Consider the following 24,414-nt stretch of genomic DNA (forward strand, 5'->3'; position numbering starts at 1 on the left):
CTGCTATCTACATGAGTTCCCAGATCACAGACTAGTGAATCAACTTTTAAGGGTCTTTTCATGAAGACACAGTTACCTGGGGTGTAGACTTTCCAAAAAGTAGTATAACTCATTTGTTGGTATTTGACCACAGTTACAGTGGACAAAAGTGCTTAATTCATTTAATAAAATCTGAGCTTCACCTAGCGGGTTCCTTCCACTTTATTATTTTATTAGTTTGTGGTTGTGTTGTATGTTTTTTTGCACTTTTATTATTACATAAAAGTTTTCAAGTGTCACAGACTGTATAACATGGTGCCTTAACTGTTCACACCACTATCTAACTGTGCTGGTAAAATGAAGCAGAGGATTGAATTAACAGAAAAATATCACAAAATTGTATTTATATTGATGACCCCTTGTCTTTATGCAGAAAGTCTTCAGAAGAAATGTTAAAATTAAGCTCTGTCTGCCTGTTTTGGTGGATCAGATGGTTGTAAAAGATCTCACATCATTTATCAAGAAGAGTAGGGGAAGGTTCCTTGGAGCCCTGGCCAAATTTATCCTAGTCAATATAATTAACACCTCAGGGCACCGCTGGAAATAGGCCATTGGCCTAGTGGGACTATCCCAGTCAACAAAGTTTTAATAAAATAAAATAAAGTTTTAATAAAATAAACTTCTTTTACTGAATTAAATTAGAGTTATACAGGAAAGGGAAAGAGAAGGGAATTGACAGTTTTGATTGTGTGAAGAAAATAAAGGGAGTGGGCAGTTTTGAATATAGGAAAAAAATTTAAACCTAGCCAAGCATCATTAGAACAAATGCAGTACTATAAAATATGTTCAGAATCTTCCAGTGCTAATTATAAGTAACAGAATAAACACTGATTACATATATAAAAATAAATATAGAGAGAATATTAATATATTCATTATAAAAGTAACCACATCTAACATATAAACTATTCAGTGGTGTCCTTGTGAAAACATGTCCATTTACATCATATCTACAATAAATTCCCAACCTGTGCCAAAACAGCTGTAACTGAAATACATTATTTTATAAGTAACTTGTGCCACTGGCTAGTAGTAGATGGGAATCATTGAGCTTGCATGCTCATATAATATACTCCTGGGTTAGAGTAACTATGCTTCAAAGCACAGATAACTGGGAGAGAAGTATAATTTCCAAGAAAGTACAGTTGTGTAAGTAAACTTACCATAACAGTAGATGTTTGAATGATCACTTCTTTACTAGCCTCAAGCTGAACTGATTAAAGACCTTTGGAACTTTCATGCCATCTAATACAGGGAGGCTGAGCTCTGACAGGACATTACCAGGATCAACAAAAAGCAAATGTTCACAACCTGGAATAAAAAACACACTAAAAACAGGGGGGTAGAGAGAGGAAGTGGCTACTGCAGCAGTGATCATTAAAACATCAACTGTTATGGTAAATTTACTTACACATCTGTTTTATGTTCTTCATATTGATCACTACTGCAGTAGCCTAAGCTATATGGCTAATTAACATAGCTTAGAATAACTGGGAGGTGAAGTGGAAGGTCCTAGTAAAGCCTGAGCTAGATCTGGAGAAGGAATTTAGTTTGTAGTTCTTTGTGAAAGCATGTGCAGAGGGCCAAGTTGTTGCTTCTAGAATACTTCCAGAATCCAACCCTTTCTAAAAAGCCATAGACAAAACCAATGCCCTGGTAATGTGTGTTTTGACCCTGCCTGGAATTGTTTTGTTGTGGTGGCAATAACAAATGGTAATAGCTAGAGATAAACATCTAAAAATAGTCTGCTTTGACAGAGGTTGTCCCTTCTTACTTTCAAAAGAAATTAACAACTGGTCTGAAGTTCTGAAGGAATTTCTTCTTTCAAGATAGTGCCAGAGTTTTCTGTGGACATCCAAGATACAAAATATCCTTTCTCCCTCACTCTTGAGTTCAGGAAAGAACACAGGGAAATGGATAGTTTGGCTTAAAGTAAATATAGATACCACTTTAGGCAGAAAAGAAGCACCAGTTCTCAAGGAAACCCTGTTTCTGTAGAAAATGAGATAAAGTTGACCCATCATAAGAGCTTACAACTCAGATACTCTTCTTGCAGAAGTCAGAACAAATAGTAAATGTGTTTTCCATGTTAAGAACCTCAAGTCAGCCAGATGAGCATGTTCAAATGGAGCAAGTGTTAGCTTATCTAACACAAAATTAAGATCTTAAGGATGAACCACCAGTTTAATTGGAGGTCTTTTATGCAATACCCATTTCAAAAACATTTTGACATGCGAATGTCTTGAAAGACAAGGACCCATGGGCAGGCATGCCAAAATGGCTGGCAATGAACCTTTGATAGAGGAGTAGGACAGGCCATAGGAAAGTAATTTACACAAATATTGTAAACCCAGAGAAACACTAGCCTTTAATGGGTGCTAATTATGTTGTTGGCACCAACTAGGAAACCTTTTCTATTTGCTAATATGTGATTTTCTAGTAACAGACTTTCTTGCTTTCATTAGTCCCTGATACACATCCTCAGTAAACAATTGTCTCAAAGGTATTATGTTTTATCATCCAGACAGATAGTTGAAGTTGTTCGGGGCTGGGATGTATCAAATACCCCTGCTCTTGTGTGAGTAGATCCAGTCTGACAGGAAACTTGTGGTAATTGCCCCTGGCCAATTCCAAAAGAAAAGGAAATCATTGTTGCTTGGGCCAGAAGGAAGTTGTCACGATGATGTTTGAGTAATCCTATGGATTCTTCAGAAGTACCATGGAAATCAGTGGAAAGGTCAGAAAAACATACAGGAACATTCCTTTCCAAGAAAAAGAAATGGCATCTGTCTTCCAGGTCTTCTTGCATAGAGTCCTGGAGCAGAATTTTGCCAGCTGATTGTCCAGTGAGGAGGCAAAAAGGTCTACTTGAACTCCCCACATATGGATCAAATCTTGGAAGACCCCTGATCTAGTTTCCATTCATGAGGGTCTGCCCCTGCCCTGCCAAGTTTGTCTGCCACACAGTTCTGCTCTGACGGAATGTAGGATGCCTACAGTGTGAGACTGTGCTGTAAAGCTATATCCCATGCTAGCATGGCTAATCTGCATGGGGGACCTAGATCCCCTTTGCTTGTTTATATACCACTTCACTGTGGTATTACCTGTAACAACTTGAAGAGGTCCTGAGGACCATAGGTGATTCAGAGACTTGAGTGCCTTGAGAATGGCAACCATTTTGTTTACATTTATATGCTTGTATCCGCCTTTGTCATCCCAGGTACCTTGCACTTTTATCCCCCTTGACACTGTTCCCCAAGCAACATCCGGGGTGTTTGTGATGACTGTTTTGGAGCAGGAAGAGAGAAGGGGAGACCTGGATTCAAGGATATCTGATGTCTCGACTAAGGTAATTCTCTTCTCACAAATCCCAGAACTGGAATCTGAAAAGATAATGGGTGTCGGTGCTGGGACCAAAGATACTTCAGATACCATTTTACCTTTCTCATGTGGAGTCTTTCCAAAGGTATCATGAGACTCATACATATCATGAGATCCACAATCCTGAGGAACTCCCTCACAATAACTGAAGTCTTAGTAGAAAACCCCTTGGAACTGATCTAAATACAGATCTATTTGTTCTGGTGGAAGAAAAGCTCTTTGTACTGAGATGTCTAATAGATACCCCAGGAACACAATCCTATGTACAAGAGTCAATAAAGATTTTTGAATGTTCTCTTGGAATCCAAGCCTGCATAGGAGATGTCTCACTGAAGTCAGAACTTCTTGACACTTTGAAAAAGACTCTTCAAAGTCAAGCAAGTCATCTAAATATGGAAAAATGTAGATAGCCTGCCTACAATGGGCTATAACTGGAGATAAACACTTTGATAACATTCTTAGTACAATGGATAACCCAAAAGATAAGGCAGAAAACTGATAGTGGGATACAGGACCTAAAATCTTTAAATAATCTGAAGTCTAGATGGATAGAAATGTGATGATATGCATCTTTTAAATCTAAGGTTACCAGACAACTCAAATAAGGGAGAAGGTTGTAAAGTGAAAGTATTTTGAATTTGGGCTCTATCACAAACTGGTTCCTTACATAACTATTCTGACTTGTTTGCCTGTCCTTTATTCTGATGGGTTCCTGTTTTCTTTTTGGGACTTCCCTGTCATTGTTTTTAAACATCTGCTTACCAGCATTTTGCTGTGACTGTCTTGTTTCTTGTCAAAACTGGATAAGATAGCAGACAATTCCATGGAAAACTTTGAGAAGGAGGGCTTAAAAATCTGAGAGATTTGCTGTATCAGCTTACCCTTCCCATCACATGTTTTGATAACCTCTGCAGCAGAGAGTCTAAAAACTAAATCTCTATCCAAAGGAGAATTTAAAATCTCATTTTTACATCTTCTGGGAGGTTCTGAGAATGCAGACAGGCAACCCTCCTCAACACAATGCCAGTGGCAATAGCCCTGGATGTAGTATCTACAGAATCATAAACACACTTTAAACAATGAGCAGTGACCTGAGAAAAAGAAGAAACGAAACCACACAAAGCATTTTTCCCACACATTAAGGAACTGCAGATAAAACATTTATTGTACTTTCACTATTAATCAGAATAAACTTTAACATATGAGCCTGACAATACAAAATTCTAAAATTAAAGGTGCAGAAGTAACCCCCCCCCCACAAACGTATCAGTCATTTTAGCATCCTTGTCAGAAGGAGAAGGATTACAATTAACAAAATCCTTGGCAAAAGTTGGTTTAATTAAAGCTGTAGCTGCTGGGTCAGGTTTGAGATGAATGTATAAAAATTTGACAGACAGAGGAACTTTGTATATTCTATCTGCTTTGTTAGGTACAGTAGGCTGGCTACTAGGGAAACTACAGGTTGTGACAAGCACATTCTCCGATGCTGACAGCACTAGGGGATGGAAGGAGGTTCTGGAATTCCAGTTGTATCAATTCATAGTATTTTCTGAGGTACTGCGAAATGTCTCTGTTCTCTCATGGAAAACACTGGCACAGTTTGAAAATAGTCTCAGAAGAAAGAGAATCCTTGACTGGGAGATTCAGATAACATGGTCTCCTCTAAGTCTGAATGAGAAGTCTAGGGAGAAAAGCCTGTATCACTCCAGTCACATTCCTCTCCAGATTTAATTTTCTTGAATCTTTTCAGGGAAAGAGGAATGCCTTTTTCTTTTACCAGAAACCACATGATAAGAATGGCCAATAGCCTTTACCAGACCCTGAGCCAGATGAGCAGAAGAAGATACGTGTTTAGTTTTCTGCTGCTTTTTGACAGGAAAGTTGGGACAAACAGGGTTATTAATGGCAGAAGCAGCTTCCACCGTGGATGAGTACAACATTCAGACTAAGAAGGGGCACGTTCCCTGCCCCTTCTCCCAACAATGAGGAGACCCCAACAGCCACAAAGGATGTACCTAACCTGTGGTCCATAGTGGCTGAATAAGCAGCACCAAAGGATCAGGGGAAAATGGTGACTGGTTTGAATAATCAGTTTTGGCCAGGATCACCCACTGGTGGCTGAGGCAAATTGCTAGCCTGCTATGGTGGCAAAGACTGTTTAATTAACTTTTTCTTTTTGAGGCTGGAAGAAGGGATGACTGTGGGACTAGTAGTTTGTTCCATGGTCAAGCCAAACATTGTGCTTCTTTTCAGAGAAACTAAGCAGGTCAAGTTGGTAAAATTGTAAAATCAATATAAAGTTGCTTTTCCCCCCAAAAAAACACAGTAAAATGCACTCTAATACACTTTTCAAACCCCAACAAGTAATTAAACAAAGTTTCTCCACAGAAATAAAAACAATTTTAGAATGTTTAAATCAACTTTTAAACTATCAATCACAAAAGTGTGCTCCCTTTAAAAGTTATGTGATGGTAAAAACATATTCCTACCTTAAAACATACATTCCTAAAACAGGAAAATAAAAACAAACATTTAAATAATATAATATGTGAAAGGTTTTTCCCTAAGGTAACATATTTGCCCAGCAATGCAGCAGCACAAACCCAACATCAATTCTCAAAAGTCCACAGAGGCAGCAGAAACACACTAAAGGGCTTGGCACCCAAACAGTCTTTTAGTCAGCTCAGCTCAAGCTGACTAACAATTTCAGTATGTGGAATGTGCCCTGAGGCTTGGGAAGCTGACTGGCTGTTACGTCCTACGGAAGATATAACCCACGAAGCTTAGGCTACTGCAGTAGTGATCAATATGAAAAATATCCCCGGTTCAATTCAAGAAGATCGTTAATTCAAAACTTTGTTCCCAAACTGGTTGAAGAGTCTGTTTCTCACCTAGTCCCAAAATATACAATTTGTGGGACTATAGCATATAAAAGTATAATCTGTGTGAAGTAGCAACAATCTCCTAGTGTACCAAAAGGGCATCTTCAATACTGACCTAAAAAGCTTAATATATATAAGATAACTTATCAGAAGTGAAAAAGGCAGAGACACTGTCTTTCAAGCAACCAGTGTTTGCTAAACTGAAGAAGAAAAGGAAGGCACCATTAGCATTATATCCTGATTCAGACCCAAGAAAAAATTCTTTCCATCACTGATAAAATAGGGAGTAAGGAGCTGTTTGAAGTCACTTAAACTACTGTATGCAACAGAAGCCTAGCAAATATTTATATTAGAACTCCTAGGGAATCAATTACAATTTCATTCACTAGTAGAATTTAAGATCTACCCTTCTCTGCAATGATTTATGCAAATGCCAAATAGTATACATGGCAGTTATCACAGTGCAAACTGCTAATCAGGCAGTGGAGTATATGTTAGACTTAATCAGTTCAAAATTTATCCGAGCAAACACTTATACCTGCCCCATGAATCATCATCTTACCAGCAGCCTCCATAATGCTCTCCAGTCAAGAGATCAGTCTTGGATCTTTCCAGAAAAAATGAGGGTAATACCTCTTTGACAATGGATACAGTACAGCTAATATATGAGGAACTGGTCATCCATGATATAATGTGGTAACAGGCTCAACAACTAAAATATTGCAGCACCCATCTTCTGAAAACATTAATCCCTCTTGCAGACACAAAGTTTTTCAGTCTTTCATGCTGCAGTGTAGTCAGAAGTCAAATATACACATTTGTAAATAAATTACTAGATTATAAAGTCAAATATCTGGGAAAAGAAGCCCTCTTGCTTCAGGTCATTAAGCCATGATATCAGCACATACTCGGGACCTAAGTGGTGCCCAGTGGTGATATGATATCTGCTGACCCAGTGGTTCTGTGTGAGAGAGTGTGTGCCAAACTACTGCCATATTCAAGGGCTAAATAGTTGTGACATGATGGGAGACTTAAGAATAGTTAACTTTTAATTCATTGACAACCATTTACCTGTCCAAACTTTAAGCTGATTAGTAGAATATCTGTCCACCATTTTCACAAGTTGTGCTAATTCTGCTTAACTTACATGTAAATTTTGACTCATATGTACTTTGTGGGCAAAATTGTTTCTTCAAAGGAAAGGATTCCTCTAACAGTGCGGAGCATATCTAAAAATAATAAACGGGAATTGGATACATTAATTTTGAAAATGGAATCCCTGTAAAAGGCTTCTAAGAGAGTTCATAGGCTGTCCAACTTATTCTCCAGTCTCAGAAGTATAAGGAACATATACTCTTCAAACAAATTCAATTGACCTTAAACTATATGATCATACCTCTGATATAAAGGAATGAAACAAATGCTATTGCCCTGTGTGCAAAGCAGTTCAGAGCTAATGGGAAAAAAGCATCAGAGTGACTGGGAAACTCTACTTAAACTCACAACATGAAAAGAACTTCAGGAGATCATATACCAATAGGAGCAGATCTTTTGTCTGATAAGCATTAATCCCTATTTCCTGTCACTGTCAGGGGAAAGGAATTGAATTTCAGCATTCTGGGAACTATGGAAATGTTTAACACCTAAACACTGGGAAAATAGTGTATATAATTTCCAAGGAAGGTCGTTGCTGCTTTCCCATGTCTTATTAACACATAACCTTCAGCTCTGCCATGTAAAGAGAAGAGATAGAGTCCCTTCCTGATCTTCAATGAACTTGGTCAGGGTGACAGTGGACAGAAATTCATCCATCAATTTCTGTTTTAAAGGGCCTACAGAAATGTCTACCCTTCCAAGACAGAATGTCAGAAGAAGAGAACATTTTTTTCCAGGCTGAGGGGTGAACCAGTCACTGCACTCTGCCAGCAGCCTGAGTCAGTTTAGCAACTGAATCCAACATGCAAAGCTTCTTTACTAAACTTGTATAAATATGTACCTGCCACATCTAATGCAGACACCATTTTAATATCCAATTTCTGCTGCAATCTGATTTTAAGAAGCAAAATAAAGGCTTCAGATGATGGAAGAACCTGCTCTATCAGATTAGAACTTGTATTCAATTTTACCTGCAAGAATACTTGTATTTTCATGGTTTTGAGCTTAGAAAAGTACAGTTTTGTACCTACCATAAATGTAGATGTTCGAGTGCTTATACAGCTGCAGTCATAACAGATGGGTTCTCCTGCCGTCAGGCAGGTCCTCGGTCGGCCGAATTCCAAAGTCTAGGTCCGGCGTCGGTTGTCGTCGCTTCTTCCCTGACATCAGTGCGACAGGGGTATAAAGGAACCAGCTGAAGCCATTTTCTCCAGTTTTTCTTTCCCCAGATGTCAGGTGCCCCCAGAAGGAAGGCAATACATAAATTTGTGTAATAATGCAGTGCAATATAATCAAAATACAGTAGTTGCAAGCAAATACATCATAAATGAATACCCCAATCAGGTTGTATGAGGATGTGCTAGCCTATAGGCCTGTCCCAAGAGGGGAAGGAGGGAGGGAAACCTGGACTGCAGCTGTATAAGCACTAGAACATCTACATTTATGGTAGGTACAAAACTGTACTATGTTCATCGTGCATACAGCAGCAGTCATAACAGATGGGTAGAATCCCAAAGCTAAGAAAGGGGTGGTAGGCACTAGTTGGAACTAGGAGGAGCCAAAATGCCCTGCAAGACTGCAGTGGCAAAGCCTGCTCTAGATTTGGAGTATAATGGTAGGTTGTAGTGCTTGGAGAAGGTATGTACAGAACTCCAAGTGGCTGCTTCCAAAATATCCTTGGTAGGAACTCTTCTGAGGAAGGCTGCTGAGGTGGCTGTGGCCCTGGTGGAATGAGTTCTAATGCCTGTAGGTACAGTTTTGCCATGAAAGGAATAGCAAAAGCGTATGCAGTGGGCTATCCATTTTGAGATTGTCTGTTTGGAAATTGGCTCCTACCGCATAGGCCACAAAGAGCTGTTCTGATTTTCTGAAAAGCTTTGTTCTGCCCAAATAATAACGCAGTTGTCTGTGGATGTCCAAGGAATGTAGTAATCTCTCCCCTTTGTTTTAAGGATTAGGATAAAAGGTAGGTAAATGTATGGCCTGATTTAAAGCTACCTTGGATACCACTTTAGGCATAAAGGACGGGTTGGTTCGTAAGGAAACTCTGTCCTGATGGAAGATGATAAAAGGCTGGACAGCCATGAGAGCCTGTAGTTCTGAAACTCTATGAGCTGAGGTGATAGCCAGAAGGAAAGCTGTTTTCCAGGACAAATATTGCAGATCTGATGAGGCAGCTGGCTCAAAGGGAGGCAAGGTCAGTTTTTCCAGAATGAAATTAAGATCCCAAGCAGGTATTGGTTGTTTCCTTGGAGGTCTTAAATTCTTAGCCCCTCTGAGGAACTGTCTTAAGAGAGGGTGAGAGAGTAAAGGTGGATCAGTGTTGTATTCTGCAGAAATGGCTGAGGCATGGATTTTGATGGAGGAGAAAGAAAGTCCACTGCTTAGCAGTTCAGCCAAATATTGTAGTATTTGAGGTAAATTCAGTTTTCCAGGGTCCTGGCCCTTTTCCTCATTCCAGACACAAAAACGTTTCCATTTTGCGGAGTAAGCTTTTCTAGTTGATGGCCTTCTGGCCTCCAAAATGACATCCTGCACCTCCTTGGAGAGTAGGGCCTGCTGTGATGCTAAGGAATCTTCCATGCGGCTAGATTGAGTGTTTTTAGCTGACTGTGAAGAGTTTTGAAGCTGTGCTGAGTCAGAAGAAGAGGCATTAGAGGCAGGGTCCATGGTGGGGAATGCGTCAGGCTCCTCAGGAGTGGGTACCAGTGTTGCCTTGGCCAGTCCGGAGCAATGAGAATCATCTTTGGTCTGTCTGCTCTAGTCTTCAATAGAACTTTGGGCAGCAGAGGAAGAGGTGGGAAGGCATAAACTGTCATTGATGACCAACTAAAAGAGAGAGCGTCCACTTTCCAGGCCTTTGGATGGAAGATCCTTGAGCAGAATTTTGTCAATTGATGATTTTTGTGTGAGGCAAAGAGATCTATGTCTGGCCTTCCCCATTCTTGGATTATCTCTGTAAAAACTTTTGGATGCAACTTCCATTCGTGTGGATCTGTCATATTCCTGCTTAGGTTGTCTGCCAGCGTGTCTTCCTTGCCTGGCAAGTACTGTGCTTGTAGTTCCATTGGTAAGTCCATGGCCATGTTCCAAAGTGACATGGCCAGTCTGCATAGGGGGTAAGAATGTGTTCCTCCCTGCTTGTTTATGTACCACATAACTGTGGTGTTGTCCGTTCTTATCAATAGTTGACCTGGTTGTAGAAGGTCCTTGAAAGCTATAATAGCATTTATTACTGATAGCATTTCTTTTTGATTGATGTGAAGGTGCTTTTCTTTTTGGGACCATTTGCCCTGAATGCACCGATCTGTCATGTGCGCCCCCCAGGCGTAGTTCGAGGCGTCTGTTGTGATGAATTGATTTGCTTGAGGCTTGCTGAATGGAAGACCTGTGTTTGTTTGACATGCTTGAGCCCACCACAGAAATTCCTTTTGCAGACATGGAATTAGTGGTATTATTGTTTCCAAACTGTGGCTGTGTTGAGACCATCTGTTTTTCAGGTACCATTGTAGTTTCCTCATATGCAGCTTTGCACATGGGATTAGTAAGATGCAAGATGCCATGAATCCCAGAGCCTGCAGGATTTTCCTTGCAGTCAGCCTGGTGCAATTTGCTAGTATTCTGAAGTATTTAATTAGTTGCCCCTGCTTCTCTGGCATGAGGTAGGCCATCTGGGTGTTTGTGTCCAAATTGACACCCAGGAAAATTATCTTCCGAGAGGGTATTAGCCTTGATTTCTTTTTGTTGACTGTGTATCCCAGAGAGTTCAATAACATTATTACATAAGCCAGATGTTTCAGAAGAATGTGCTTGCTGTCCGCTTGGATCAGGCAGTCGTCCAAATAGGGATATATTTGTATCCCTTGAAGTCTGCAGTAGGCAATTACTGATGCCAGGCATTTCGTGAATACTCTGGGCGCAGTAGATAAGCCAAAGGGCAATGCAGAGAATTGATAATGGGTTGAACCTGCAAGAAATCTGTGGTACCTTCTGCAATTTTGTCTGATTGGGACATGCAGGTATGCCTCCTTGAGGTCCAGTGTTACCAGCCAAGACTCCTTGCCCAGCATGGGAAGAAGTTGCTGTAGAGTGAGCATCTTGAATTTTGGTACGAGTAGAAATGTATTTAGGATGGCACCAGAAATAGCCTGGAATAAAAACCTTGACCTTGTTCGTGCGTAGGTACCTCTTGAAAAGCTTTCATGTTTATGAGATCTGTAATTTGCCTTTGTGCCTCTGCCCTTTGATCGTGTGGCAGGTTTGGCATGCCTCTCATTTTTGGAAGGGTGTGAAAATGGAATTTGTAGCCTCTGTTTATAATGTCCAGGATCCATTTGTCCTTTGTGACAATATGCCAATTTTTTGAAAATAATGCCAGCTTTCCTCCTAAGGGGGCTGCCATTTGAGACCTGGTTGGCATGCAAAGGGGAAAGTCATTGGGTTTGCTTTCTGAAAGATTGCGAGTTGTCCTCACCACCTCTTTGTATAGGAGCTTGCCATTGTCTGCCTCTATACGATCCTTGGGATTGTCCTCTGCCCCTCGGGTGCTTGTATCTGCCTCTTTGGGGTCTGTCTGTGGCAGGAAAGGACCAGTTTTTGGAAGGCCAATTTCTACTAAAACGTGGGGGTTGAACCTGTAGAAGTTCTTTCACAGTTTGCATTGATTTAGCCTTTTCCTCCATTTTCCTTAATACCTCCTCTGCATTAGCACCAAATAGTACATCCTTTTGAAGAGGGGCGTCTAGTAATTTAGCTTTGATATGATCAGGCAAGGCTTGTTCCTTGAGCCAGGCATGCCTACGTATGACTGATCCTGTAACAGCAGCTCTACATGAGGCCTCTAGAGCATCAAAACCACATTGTAAGGTATGCTTACCCACTTGTTCTGCAATATGCATCAAATCCTGCAACTCCTTCAAGTCTGGTTGTTCAGGTTGTGACATTTTACTTTTCAATTCTGATAACAAAAACTGTTGGTATTTTAGCATATGAAACTGACAGTTTAAGGCCCTCATGGATAAGGTAGCCGAGATATATACCTTTTTTCCCCACCTTTCCAAGGATCTGGAATCTCTCTCGGAAGGCAATGGATTTTTAGCAATGGAGGCCTTAACTCCCTTGGGGCCCTATGAGATGGTTTCTGGGTCAGCAGCATAGCTTTTGTATAGAAATTGGTGTGAGTCAGGGACCCTGTAGTACCTGTCAAGCTTAACTGGAGCTGGAGGTAGAGAGTCCGGGTTAAGGCAGGCCTCCGAGTAAACATCATCTAGGATGTCCAAGACAGGAGGTATAGCCAGAGGCCTGTGCTGAGGAAGCAAGAGAAATTCCCTGAGCCTTTTCTTGGAATCTGAATAATCCTGGCCTTCCCAGTGGAAGTGTTCCCTTAAGGTATGCAAAGTTTCCCCAAATGAGTAATCCTCAGGGGGGGATACAGAAGGGATGGACTCCTCCGCATCAGAGTCTTCAAAAGGGGAGTAAGAATGTTCCTGATCATCAGAGTGCTCTGAAATAATGGAGCCCTGATCAGAGGAGGGGGAATCTTCCTCCACTCTAGGCCTTTTGTCCGGAGGGGGGTGAGAACCTCTGATAAGAGTAATTAAATCCTCAGCCATTTTAAGCATCTGTTTCTTAGTCATGGAGCCTGGAGATGGGCCCTGTGTAGCTGGTCTCTTAGAGTGCATGGTTGCTTTAGACTCCGCCCGACGCTTAATAGTGCGTTTGTTGAATGTAGCACAAAAGCGACAGACCGAGACATCGTGGTCTGGGCCTAAACAAGGTATACAGAGGGAATGGAAATCCTTATGCGGTATTTGCTTCCCACAAGAAATACAATTGTTAACTTTGTCTGACATCGGTCTGAGGCAAGAAAAGTTTCCCCAACGGGGTACTTAGCTTTTAAGAAGACTTCGGTTTCCAAATTTTCTTAATCTCAGGAGCTGGCCGACCGGCACTTGCGAACTGCTTCTGCTTCGAGCACCGCGCGTCAAGAAAGACTGGAGAAAATGGCATCAGCTGGTTCCTTTATACCCCTGTCGCACTGACGTCAGGGAAGAAGCGACGACAACTGACGCCGGACCTAGACTTTGGAATTCGGCCAACCGAGGACCCACCTGACGGCAGGAGAACCCATCTGTTATGACTGCAGCTGTATGCACGATGAACATCAGCATCTTTCCTTGCAACCTTCTGCCCTGACATCCAGACAAGCAGAAATCTAGAAAAGAGAAAATGCATACACCACATACATAGATAGATAGATCAATAGTTAGATAAATCTGATGCATAAATAATAATATAATCATTATGCTTTCCATATTAACTGCTATTTATCAAGTACATATGCAAAATAATCCATCTTACACAAAAAGTGTGAAGCTTACCCATGTTCAAAGCCACATTATACAACGACACCCCCCCATTAATATTCCAAAACATGCACGCTGATTGGTCAGCGTGCATGTTGTAAATCAGACTTATACTAATGGAAAAAGTTCCAGCCGCCCGGACTTTTTCCATTGGTATAAGTCTTTTTTTTTTTTACAGCATCGGAGAATGCAAAATCTCCATTGCTTTTTAGAAACTGTCTCGCTATTTTAAAGGACTTTAACACAGCGAGACAGCTTTAAAAAAAGTAACGGAGATCTTCCTTTCTCCGTTGCTTTTTTTAAAGCTGTCTCGCTATGTTAAACTCCTTTAACATAGCGAGACACTTTGTAAAAAGAAACGGAGATCTTACTTTCTCCATTGCTTCCACCCCAGCTCTGATGTACTGCATAAGCATATGCATGTGCAGTACATCAGAACTGCCACAGAATACCAGACAGCTGCGGAAGGGCAGCACAGAGGCATTATACAATGCCATTATTTAAGAAAAGTAAGTATTTCATTTCTTAAATAATGTCATTGTATAATAGCAATAACCCACTTCTGGGTGTGGGTAATGCTGGATTTACCCACAGTTGTCTTTGTTTGGACACTTGGGCTTTGCCCTCGTGACCAAACCACACCAACCGTGGGTAAATCCAGCATTACTCACACCCAGACGTGGGTTATTGCTTAAATATATCATGAATAGAATCAGACCTCAGGGACAAACATCTCTTCAATTTGATTGATTTTTAACACATACGTGGAGTATGAGAGCATTAGTATCTCATCTGAATCAATTATTTAACAACTGCAATATTAATACTCTTAGGAAGCTGTGATAATGCTGTCTTGCAAGAAGACACAATGAAGAGGAGGAGGCAGCTAGGGTAAAAATCAAGAGGAAAACAAGTGCTTTATGTAGAGAGCCTTTTAACTTAATTAAGAAATATCCTTGTATTTCCTACAAAAGATAGCATAATATTGCTGATATGGTAGTACACAGTACATTTGGTTTTCCATCTGACAGGTCTAGTATACCATTACCCCCCCCCCAAAAAAAAATAGGTACATTTGAATGTGGTAGATGTTCTGTATGTAAATATATTGATAATATTTTTTTTTAGAATTGACAGTATTAATTTTCATCCTACCAAAGAGTTTTCATGTAATTCTGAGGGGAATGCATATGTTTTAAAGTGTTCTTGTCAATTGGTTTATACAGGGGAGAGACAAAGATCATTTTTGATCAGGTTACATGAACATATCTGGGATATTAAGAATCAACATCTTCAGAGACCCTTAGGAATGCATTTTAAACAATTTCATGTAAGCAATCCAGATTTTTTGACAGGCATTATTTTGGAAGAGGTTTACAGAGGTGTGGGTGACCATTTAGATATAAAAGAAAAAATGTATAAAGAAACTCTGTATATACTTAAATATAATGCTTTAATACCAAATAGTCTGAACAAGGAATGCAATTGGAAATATGTAATTTAACAAATTATGTCTTTTCAATTAACTAATTTACAGTTTTGTTTGGAGTGTATTTATGTAGAAGCATCACAGTGTTTTTTTTTTTGTTTTTTTTTTATTCCTTGAAGGTATTTTATTGCCAAGGCACTAGAGAGAAATAAATTGTGTTTTCCTTATTGGATTGTGGAATCCTTTATCTGTGGCAGTTGCATTTTGTCTTTTTCTGCTTTCTCTCTGTGCTCCCCCGACTGGTTAAAACATATAAGTAGCTCTTAGGACTTTCTTCATGTGCAGGTGAAAGAGATCAAATAGGATGCAATTCCAATCATTTTCTGTTGTTAAGAAATGGAAATATTTAAACAATATACTTCTGTATAATGGATTACATATTACAACCATCATACTTGAAGAGCCTGTTTTAAAAAAAAAATTAGGCAATACCATTGTGCATTTTGTGAAGTTACATACTAGAATAAAACTTATACGTGGAACCAGTAATGCATTTATGCAAAAACCTCATGCATGTTCTGTTAATAAAAATGTAAAAAAAATTGACAGCAACATCTAAATCAAAAATGCATATACTGTTAGTGCTTGGTAAACATATGCCTTATATTTTTAAAGTATCTCATATTCTGGTAATCTAGATCTGCATTACCTCTATTTCTGTTCCAATTGTGTGCATTGTCTGTATATATCCTTTTTCAGTATCAACCCAATATAATTTGTCTTGTTTGTAGTGAAAGTCCAGGAGCAATGACATTCCCACATCAGCCACTAGTTGTTTATAATTGGTGCCTTCAGTGTCAATTCTATATATAGCTTTTCCTTGAGAGAAAATTATGTAGGGTGATGGATCTGGAAAAAAAGTAAAACATTCTGGTTATTTGATAGATTATTATTTGCTGAAATTTCCATATTTTATCTAAAATTAGAAGACAATCAAGAAACATACAATTGTGCTGCACTCTGATCCATATGCCAAATCACTGCGATGATGACTAAGGACCCTGCTGTCACAGTGCATCATATTCTGGATTACAAAAGCTAATTTAACTGCAGAGTTACTTTGTGATATATTTTTATCAATGTGGTCATTTTGTTTAGTAATTTGAGTACAAAACTGAATCCTCATAATTTCTTTCAAGCACAAATTTCAGTTGTAGTCACAGGTTTTCTCTAATTCTTAAATGAGCATGTGCAGAAGAATAATGTGTTAGACAAAACCTGTAAGGTCCTAAATACATGTATGAAAAATAGAAAACTAATCCATGAAGAGATTAAAATGTAAAGTATTTATTTCACTGGTTCCAAAAATTCACATGTAGTGTTGAAGAATTTATGATTAGACTATAGAACTAGTTGTTCATCCAAGCTGCTATGTAAACACTTGCTTTCACTTGATGAGGTTATAAAATAACAGATTATAAACTTAGTTTACCATTTAAATTGTATTATAACATAATCCATTAAACAGATGGCAGGTGGCATGGATCTGTTCAACTACTAAAGTAAAGCATGTAGACCTGCCAGGACAAATGAACCATGAAATAAAAAAAATGCTAGTAGGTGTACATCTCTAGACAGAAGATGCAAAATTATTCCTTAATACAGAACATAATCACAGTAATCTAATCATTCAATGGTATACAGCACTACAGGGAGAAAGGAAAAGCCATATTTGGCCACAGACCACAAGTTCTGAGGCAGCCAGGACTGAAGTGCATCTACATCGTGCTTGACCCTATGAAGGTGGTGGAACAAAAGCAAATCTCTACAAATGCAGCACTATATTGGTCTGCTGCAGTCCTGACATGGAATGAGGCCCATACTGAGGCAAGGATTACAGAATTATTGGAGGATGAGGAGAACCATCATAGAGCAGACATATCCTGAAGGAATGGATGGCAAAGGAGTTGCAAGTTTCTCCTAGATCTAGGCTTCAGTAGCACCAAAGCAGAACAACAAGGTGGTTGCATGGGATGATAGGTGCCTGCATAATACCACTGCTGGTAGAGACAAAAACAGAATACCTAGGATGAATGGACATGTTCCACTGGAATCAGAGATTAATACCATTGCTCTCCTAAAGGCAAAAACACAGGATATGAAAAAATGGTGCAATATTGGAGACATTTATAAAATGCAGGTGTAAATTCAGTCAAACAGATTAAATAGTAACATTGTCCAAGGTGGTGCTTGTGCATGTCGTGTGAGGGGGGAGTGTTACTTACAATGACGACAATTAATGCATGTCTAAACTTGTGCATGTCATGTGAGGGGGGAGTGTTACTTACAATGATGACAATTAATGCATGACTAAGCTTGTGCATGTCATGTTTGGGGAGAGTGTTACTTACAATGATGACAATTAATGTATGACTAAACTTGTACATGTCATGTGAGGGGAGAGTGTTACTTACAATGACGACAATTAATACATGACTAAACTTGTGCATGTCGTGTGAGGGGAGAGTGTTACTTACAATGACGACAATTAATGCATGACTAAACTTGTGCATGTCGTGTGAGGGGAGAGTGTTGCTTACAATGACGACAATTAATGCATGACTAAACTTGTGCATGTCATGTGAGGGGAGAGTGTTACTTACAATGACGACAATTAATGCATGACTAAACTTGTGCATGTCGTGTGAGGGAGAGTGTTACAATGACGACAAATAATGCATGATTAAACTTGTGTATGTCATGTGAGGGGAGAGTGTTACTTACAATGATGACAATTAATGCATGACTAAACTTGTGCATGTCGTGTGAGGGGGGAGTGTTACTAATGATGATGACAATTAATGCATGATTAAACTTGTGCATGTCGTGTGAGGGGGGAGTGTTACAATGATGACAATTAATGCATGATTAAACTTGTGCATGTCGTGTGAGGGGAGAGTTTTACTTTCAATGACGACAATTAATGCATGACTAAACTTGTGCATGTCGTGTGAGGGGAGAGTGTTACTTACAATGACGACAATTAATGCATGACTAAACTTGTGCATGTCATGTGAGGGGAGAGTGTTACTTACAATGACGACAATTAATGCATGACTAAACTTGTGCATGTCGTGTGAGGGGAGAGTGTTACAATGACAAATAATGCATGATTAAACTTGTGCATGTCATGTGAGGGGAGAGTGTTACTTACAATGATGACAATTAATGCATGACTAAACTTGTGCATGTCGTGTGAGGGGGGAGTGTTACTAATGATGACGACAATTAATGCATGACTAAACTTGTGCATGTCGTGTGAGGGGAGAGTGTTACTTACAATGACGACAATTAATGCATGACTAAACTTGTGCACGTCGTGTGAGGGGAGAGTTTTACTTACAATGATGACAATTAATGCATGACTAAACTTGTGCATGTCGTGTGAGGGGGGAGTGTTACTTACAATGACGACAATTAATGCATGACTAAACTTGTGCATGTCGTGTCAGGGGGGAGTGTTACTTACAATGATGACAGTTAATGCATGACTAAACTTGTGCATGTCGTGTGAGGGAGAGTGTTACTTACAATGGCGACAATTAATGCATGACTAAACTTGTGCATGTCATGTGAGGGGAGAGTGTTACTTACAATGACGACAATTAATGCATGACTAAACTTGTGCATGTCATGTGAGGGGAGAGTGTTACTTACAATGACGACAATTAATGCATGACTAAACTTGTGCATGTCATGTGAGGGGAGAGTGTTACTTACAATGATGACAATTAATGCATGACTAAACTTGTGCATGTCGTGTGAGGGGAGAGTGTTACAATGATGACAATTAATGCATGACTAAACTTGTGCATGTCATGTGAGTGGGAGTGTTACTTACAATGACGACAATGAATGCATGACTAAACTTGTGCATGTCATGTGACGGGAGAGTGTTACTTACAATGATGACAATTAATGCATGACTAAACTTGTGCATGTTGTGTGAGGGGAGAGTGTTACTTACAATGGCGACAATTAATGCATGACTAAACTTGTGCATGTCGTGTGAGGGGAGAGTGTTACTTACAATGACGACAATTAATGCATGACTAAACTTGTGCATGTCATGTGAGGGGAGAGTGTTACTTACAATGACGACAATTAATGCATGACTAAACTTGTGCATGTCGTGTGAGGGGAGAGTGTTACTTACAATGGCAACAATTAATGCATGAGTAAACTTGTGCATGTCATGTGAGGGGAGAGTGTTACTTACGATGACGACAATTAATGCATGAGTAAACTTGTGCATGTCATGTGAGGGGAGAGTGTTACTTACAATGACGACAATTAATGCATGACTAAACTTGTGCATGTCGTGTGAGGGGAGAGTGTTACAATGATGACAATTAATGCATGAGTAAACTTGTGCATGTCGTGTGAGGGGAGAGTGTTACTTACAATGATGACAATTAATGCATGACTAAACTTGTGCATGTCGTGTGAGGGGAGAGTGTTACTTACAATGACAACAATTAATGCATGAGTAAACTTGTGCATGTCATGTTTGGGGAGAGTGTTACTTACGATGACAATTAATGCATGAGTAAACTTGTGCATGTCATGTGAGGGGAGAGTGTTACTTACAATGATGACAATTAATGCATGACTAAACTTGTGCATGTCGTGTGAGGGGAGAGTGTTACAATGACAAATAATGCATGATTAAACTTGTGCATGTCATGTGAGGGGACAGTGTTACTTACAATGATGACAATTAATGCATGACTAAACTTGTGCATGTCGTGTGAGGGGGGAGTGTTACTAATGATGACGACAATTAATGCATGACTAAACTTGTGCATGTCGTGTGAGGGGAGAGTGTTACTTACAATGACGACAATTAATGCATGACTAAACTTGTGCACGTCGTGTGAGGGGAGAGTTTTACTTACAATGATGACAATTAATGCATGACTAAACTTGTGCATGTCGTGTGAGGGGGGAGTGTTACTTACAATGACGACAATTAATGCATGACTAAACTTGTGCATGTCGTGTCAGGGGGGAGTGTTACTTACAATGATGACAGTTAATGCATGACTAAACTTGTGCATGTCGTGTGAGGGGAGAGTGTTACTTACAATGACGACAATTAATGCATGACTAAACTTGTGCATGTCATGTGAGGGGAGAGTGTTACTTACAATGACGACAATTAATGCATGACTAAACTTGTGCATGTCATGTGAGGGGAGAGTGTTACTTACAATGACGACAATTAATGCATGACTAAACTTGTGCATGTCATGTGAGGGGAGAGTGTTACTTACAATGATGACAATTAATGCATGACTAAACTTGTGCATGTCGTGTGAGGGGAGAGTGTTACAATGATGACAATTAATGCATGACTAAACTTGTGCATGTCATGTGAGTGGGAGTGTTACTTACAATGACGACAATGAATGCATGACTAAACTTGTGCATGTCATGTGACGGGAGAGTGTTACTTACAATGATGACAATTAATGCATGACTAAACTTGTGCATGTTGTGTGAGGGGAGAGTGTTACTTACAATGACGACAATTAATGCATGACTAAACTTGTGCATGTCGTGTGAGGGGAGAGTGTTACTTACAATGACGACAATTAATGCATGACTAAACTTGTGCATGTCATGTGAGGGGAGAGTGTTACTTACAATGACGACAATTAATGCATGACTAAACTTGTGCATGTCGTGTGAGGGGAGAGTGTTACTTACAATGGCAACAATTAATGCATGAGTAAACTTGTGCATGTCATGTGAGGGGAGAGTGTTACTTACGATGACGACAATTAATGCATGAGTAAACTTGTGCATGTCATGTGAGGGGAGAGTGTTACTTACAATGACGACAATTAATGCATGACTAAACTTGTGCATGTCGTGTGAGGGGAGAGTGTTACAATGATGACAATTAATGCATGAGTAAACTTGTGCATGTCGTGTGAGGGGAGAGTGTTACTTACAATGATGACAATTAATGCATGACTAAACTTGTGCATGTCGTGTGAGGGGAGAGTGTTACTTACAATGACAACAATTAATGCATGAGTAAACTTGTGCATGTCATGTTTGGGGAGAGTGTTACTTACGATGACAATTAATGCATGAGTAAACTTGTGCATGTCATGTGAGGGGAGAGTGTTACTTGCAATGATGACAATTAATGCATGACTAAACTTGTGCATGTCGTGTGAGGGGAGAGTTTTACTTACAATGACGACAATTAATGCATGAGTAAACTTGTGCATGTCGTGTGAGGGGAGAGTGTTACTTACAATGACGACAATTAATGCATGACTAAACTTGTGCATGTCGTGTGAGGGGAGAGTGTTACTTTAAATGACAACAATTAATGCATGAGTAAACTTGTGCATGTCATGTGAGGGGAGAATGTTACTTACGATGACGACAATTAATGCATGACTAAATAGCTGGTACAGATGCTTCTTTTCATTTCAGTGGAAACATGAAATCCAGCTGAAAATGAATATAAAGTCATATGGCATGATGGCCTGCTCTGGATCTTAACTGGAAGATTTAATATTTCTTAAGCAGCATGTAAACATATATAAGCTGAGTGCCAGATAAAGTCAATGAGGGAATCACAGAACCTTTTCCAAAATTCATCTAGTCAAACAAGTAGACAAAGTGAAAGTGAAGGTGACAAGGAAGGAGGAATAAAGAAAATCAGAGCAAAAGTTCAAATACCATAACCAGAAAAACACAGCAGGAAGAACAAGATAAGAAAAAATGACACGTCTACTACACAATGGAAGATAATCATCAATCCCCAGAGTTAAGTGTTCTGCAAAAGGCCTTAACAACAGTGCTGCCTAAATATTACGGTACAAACGTATGGCACACATGGTACACTGAGTAGAAGTACTAGGATGTCAGTAACATAAAGTTTATAATTTGTAAAAGAAACAGTGACAGAATCAAGGAGACAACATTGGTGAAGAAGAGGAGCGGTGTTTTTTTTAAGCAATTAGAACAGTAAAAGCAAAGAATATGCAAAGAGAGGAGTGGGTGCATGGTTCAATCTGGAGACAAGAAATAGCCCTACAATTTCCAGATGGGTTATTTAGAACAACCCATTTATTAGCTAGATGTAAATGATGGAGCACTAAGTCAGTAATATCTAAAATGTCTGAAAAGGTGAGCTGCTGCTAATGAGGCTCCAGAATATAATATATGGTAACAAGAATACCTTTACAGTAGTATCTACAGCAGTAAGGTTATACTTGATGCCCTTTGTGAAACTTGACAGTTTGTGCTAGAAATCAGAAACAAGGGGAAATGTTACATCTGCTACTCTCAAATGGAGACTGACTGCAGATATTTAATATAGACGTATGTAATAAAACTAGGAAGGAGTGATTATTTAACAGAATGGTTCAAAAGAAACATAGCTTCAAAGTCCATCCATGCAAAAATAGAAGTACCAGCCTTCAGGCATGCTGATATTGAATGGTTCTATGAATGTATCCACAATTATCACTGAGCTGTCAGAAGGCAATGCAGAAAAACGCTCGAGGAAAAAACAAAGCTGCCATCAGCAAATTTGCAGACTACCGAGTAAAACAAATCAACTATTGAAACTGATACAAAAAGCTAATAAGATCTCAAAGGAGTGGTAAAAAAATGTTAAACAGAAAAATGATAGTATTGTGGCTGTATACCAAATGACCTTTAAAGAAAAGAAAAGAAAAGAAAAATTCCAAATAAAGAACAGTTCAAGGAAAGCAACCACAGCCACAATAGGAAAAGAGATCAAATAATCATTTATAAATGTCAAACGTCAGTTTGCAGAGTACTGACATTGTTTCATTAGGGTACAGTAGAGCGATGGGGTGACCAAGCAGGTGACGTAATACAGCCTTAGTCAAAATGCTCTGTAGTCTGTTGTATTACTACAGCCTGCAGATGTTAGCTGGGCTGTGAAACATTGCCATTGACAGAACAACTTTGTGATCACTGTATTATTCTAGCTGAACAGAGATCTACTCATCATCTAGAGGTTGTGTTTTACAATACCTGACAATAAGATGTTATAGCCACATACACGCCAAAGGAATGCTTAATTTTTTTACATGTTAGCGAATATAATTTTATATGTTGTTAAATGAGAATGGTCTTGATCTTTTGACAAGAGCTGTTCTGTGATAGCTGACAGTAAGAAGTAAAAGTCAAATATAAACAAAACAAATGTTTCATATTATTTTTCTGCAAGCATAATTTGGTATTCACTTATATAGAGAAGCACCATACAGCAGTATTCACATGACTGCTTGGCAAGTACTATTCTAGGGTGCCCGATATTGACAAGTTATAGCTAAATATAATCAAGAATAATGTTTTAGTTTTATTTTACATGATTACAGATTTTTTTGGTGCACTGTTTAAGGGGGAAAACAACATGCAGCAACATGATCTGGATCATCTGACAAGCTCTTTTCTATGATATCTTGCAGTTACATGCAAAATCCAAATATAAACAAGAGTAACATTTCATTTTATTTTACTGCATAAGCATACAAAAGTGTGTAATGGTTTTGAAAAGATTGTTTCTCGTGTCAGATTTACGGGTGATAGCTTGAAAGATTATTTAGAATATAAGAAGCTGTTATGGTAAATAAGACTGCAGGCAAATAAACCCCTGGGTTTAAATGGAGTAGTGACTTAAGGTGGCAAAAAGAATAACAGAAAATGAGCATAGTGGTAACTTTGTTTTTTGTACATTTTATAGAGTTTTATGTATAAAATTACATGTTTTAATAATAGTCAGATGAAGGGGTCACATGATAACATTTTTGTATTTAAGCAATGTGTGATTTTAAAGTAGTTAGTCTGATGAAGTCTTTTGTGCAAAATGAATGTGCTTACTTGTTATTTTACATTGAGTAAATAGCAAAACAAATATGACTTATACTTTGTTACTCTGCTTTTTATATTTTAATGAAGCTTAGATATGCTTGCTGTACTTTTTTACAATAGGTAATCCTAGCTGTATTAGCAATAAGATGCACTTTCTTTTTCAACTGTTTGAACGTATTGAGTTAGTCTTCCAACCTTTCCAAGGTTTGTACCTTTTATTTTGCTGGTG

General features: G+C 39.1%; 1 protein-coding gene across 3 annotated transcripts in view; it reads right to left on the reverse strand.

Moving 5' to 3' along the window:
* Positions 1–24,414, reverse strand: part of EGF (epidermal growth factor) — a 1,284,649-nt gene that overhangs the window by 889,875 nt on the left and 370,360 nt on the right. For all 3 annotated transcript variants that reach the window (XM_044061467.1, XM_044061466.1, XM_044061465.1), the window contains exon 3: positions 15,961–16,160. In XM_044061467.1, coding sequence (XP_043917402.1) covers positions 15,961–16,160 — 200 coding nt within the window. The remainder of the gene's footprint in view (positions 1–15,960; positions 16,161–24,414) is intronic.

This window comes from Protopterus annectens, chromosome 2.part0, assembly GCF_019279795.1.
Source record: "Protopterus annectens isolate FY-2018-M chromosome 2.part0, PAN1.0, whole genome shotgun sequence".
Lineage (NCBI taxonomy): Eukaryota > Metazoa > Chordata > Ceratodontiformes > Protopteridae > Protopterus > Protopterus annectens.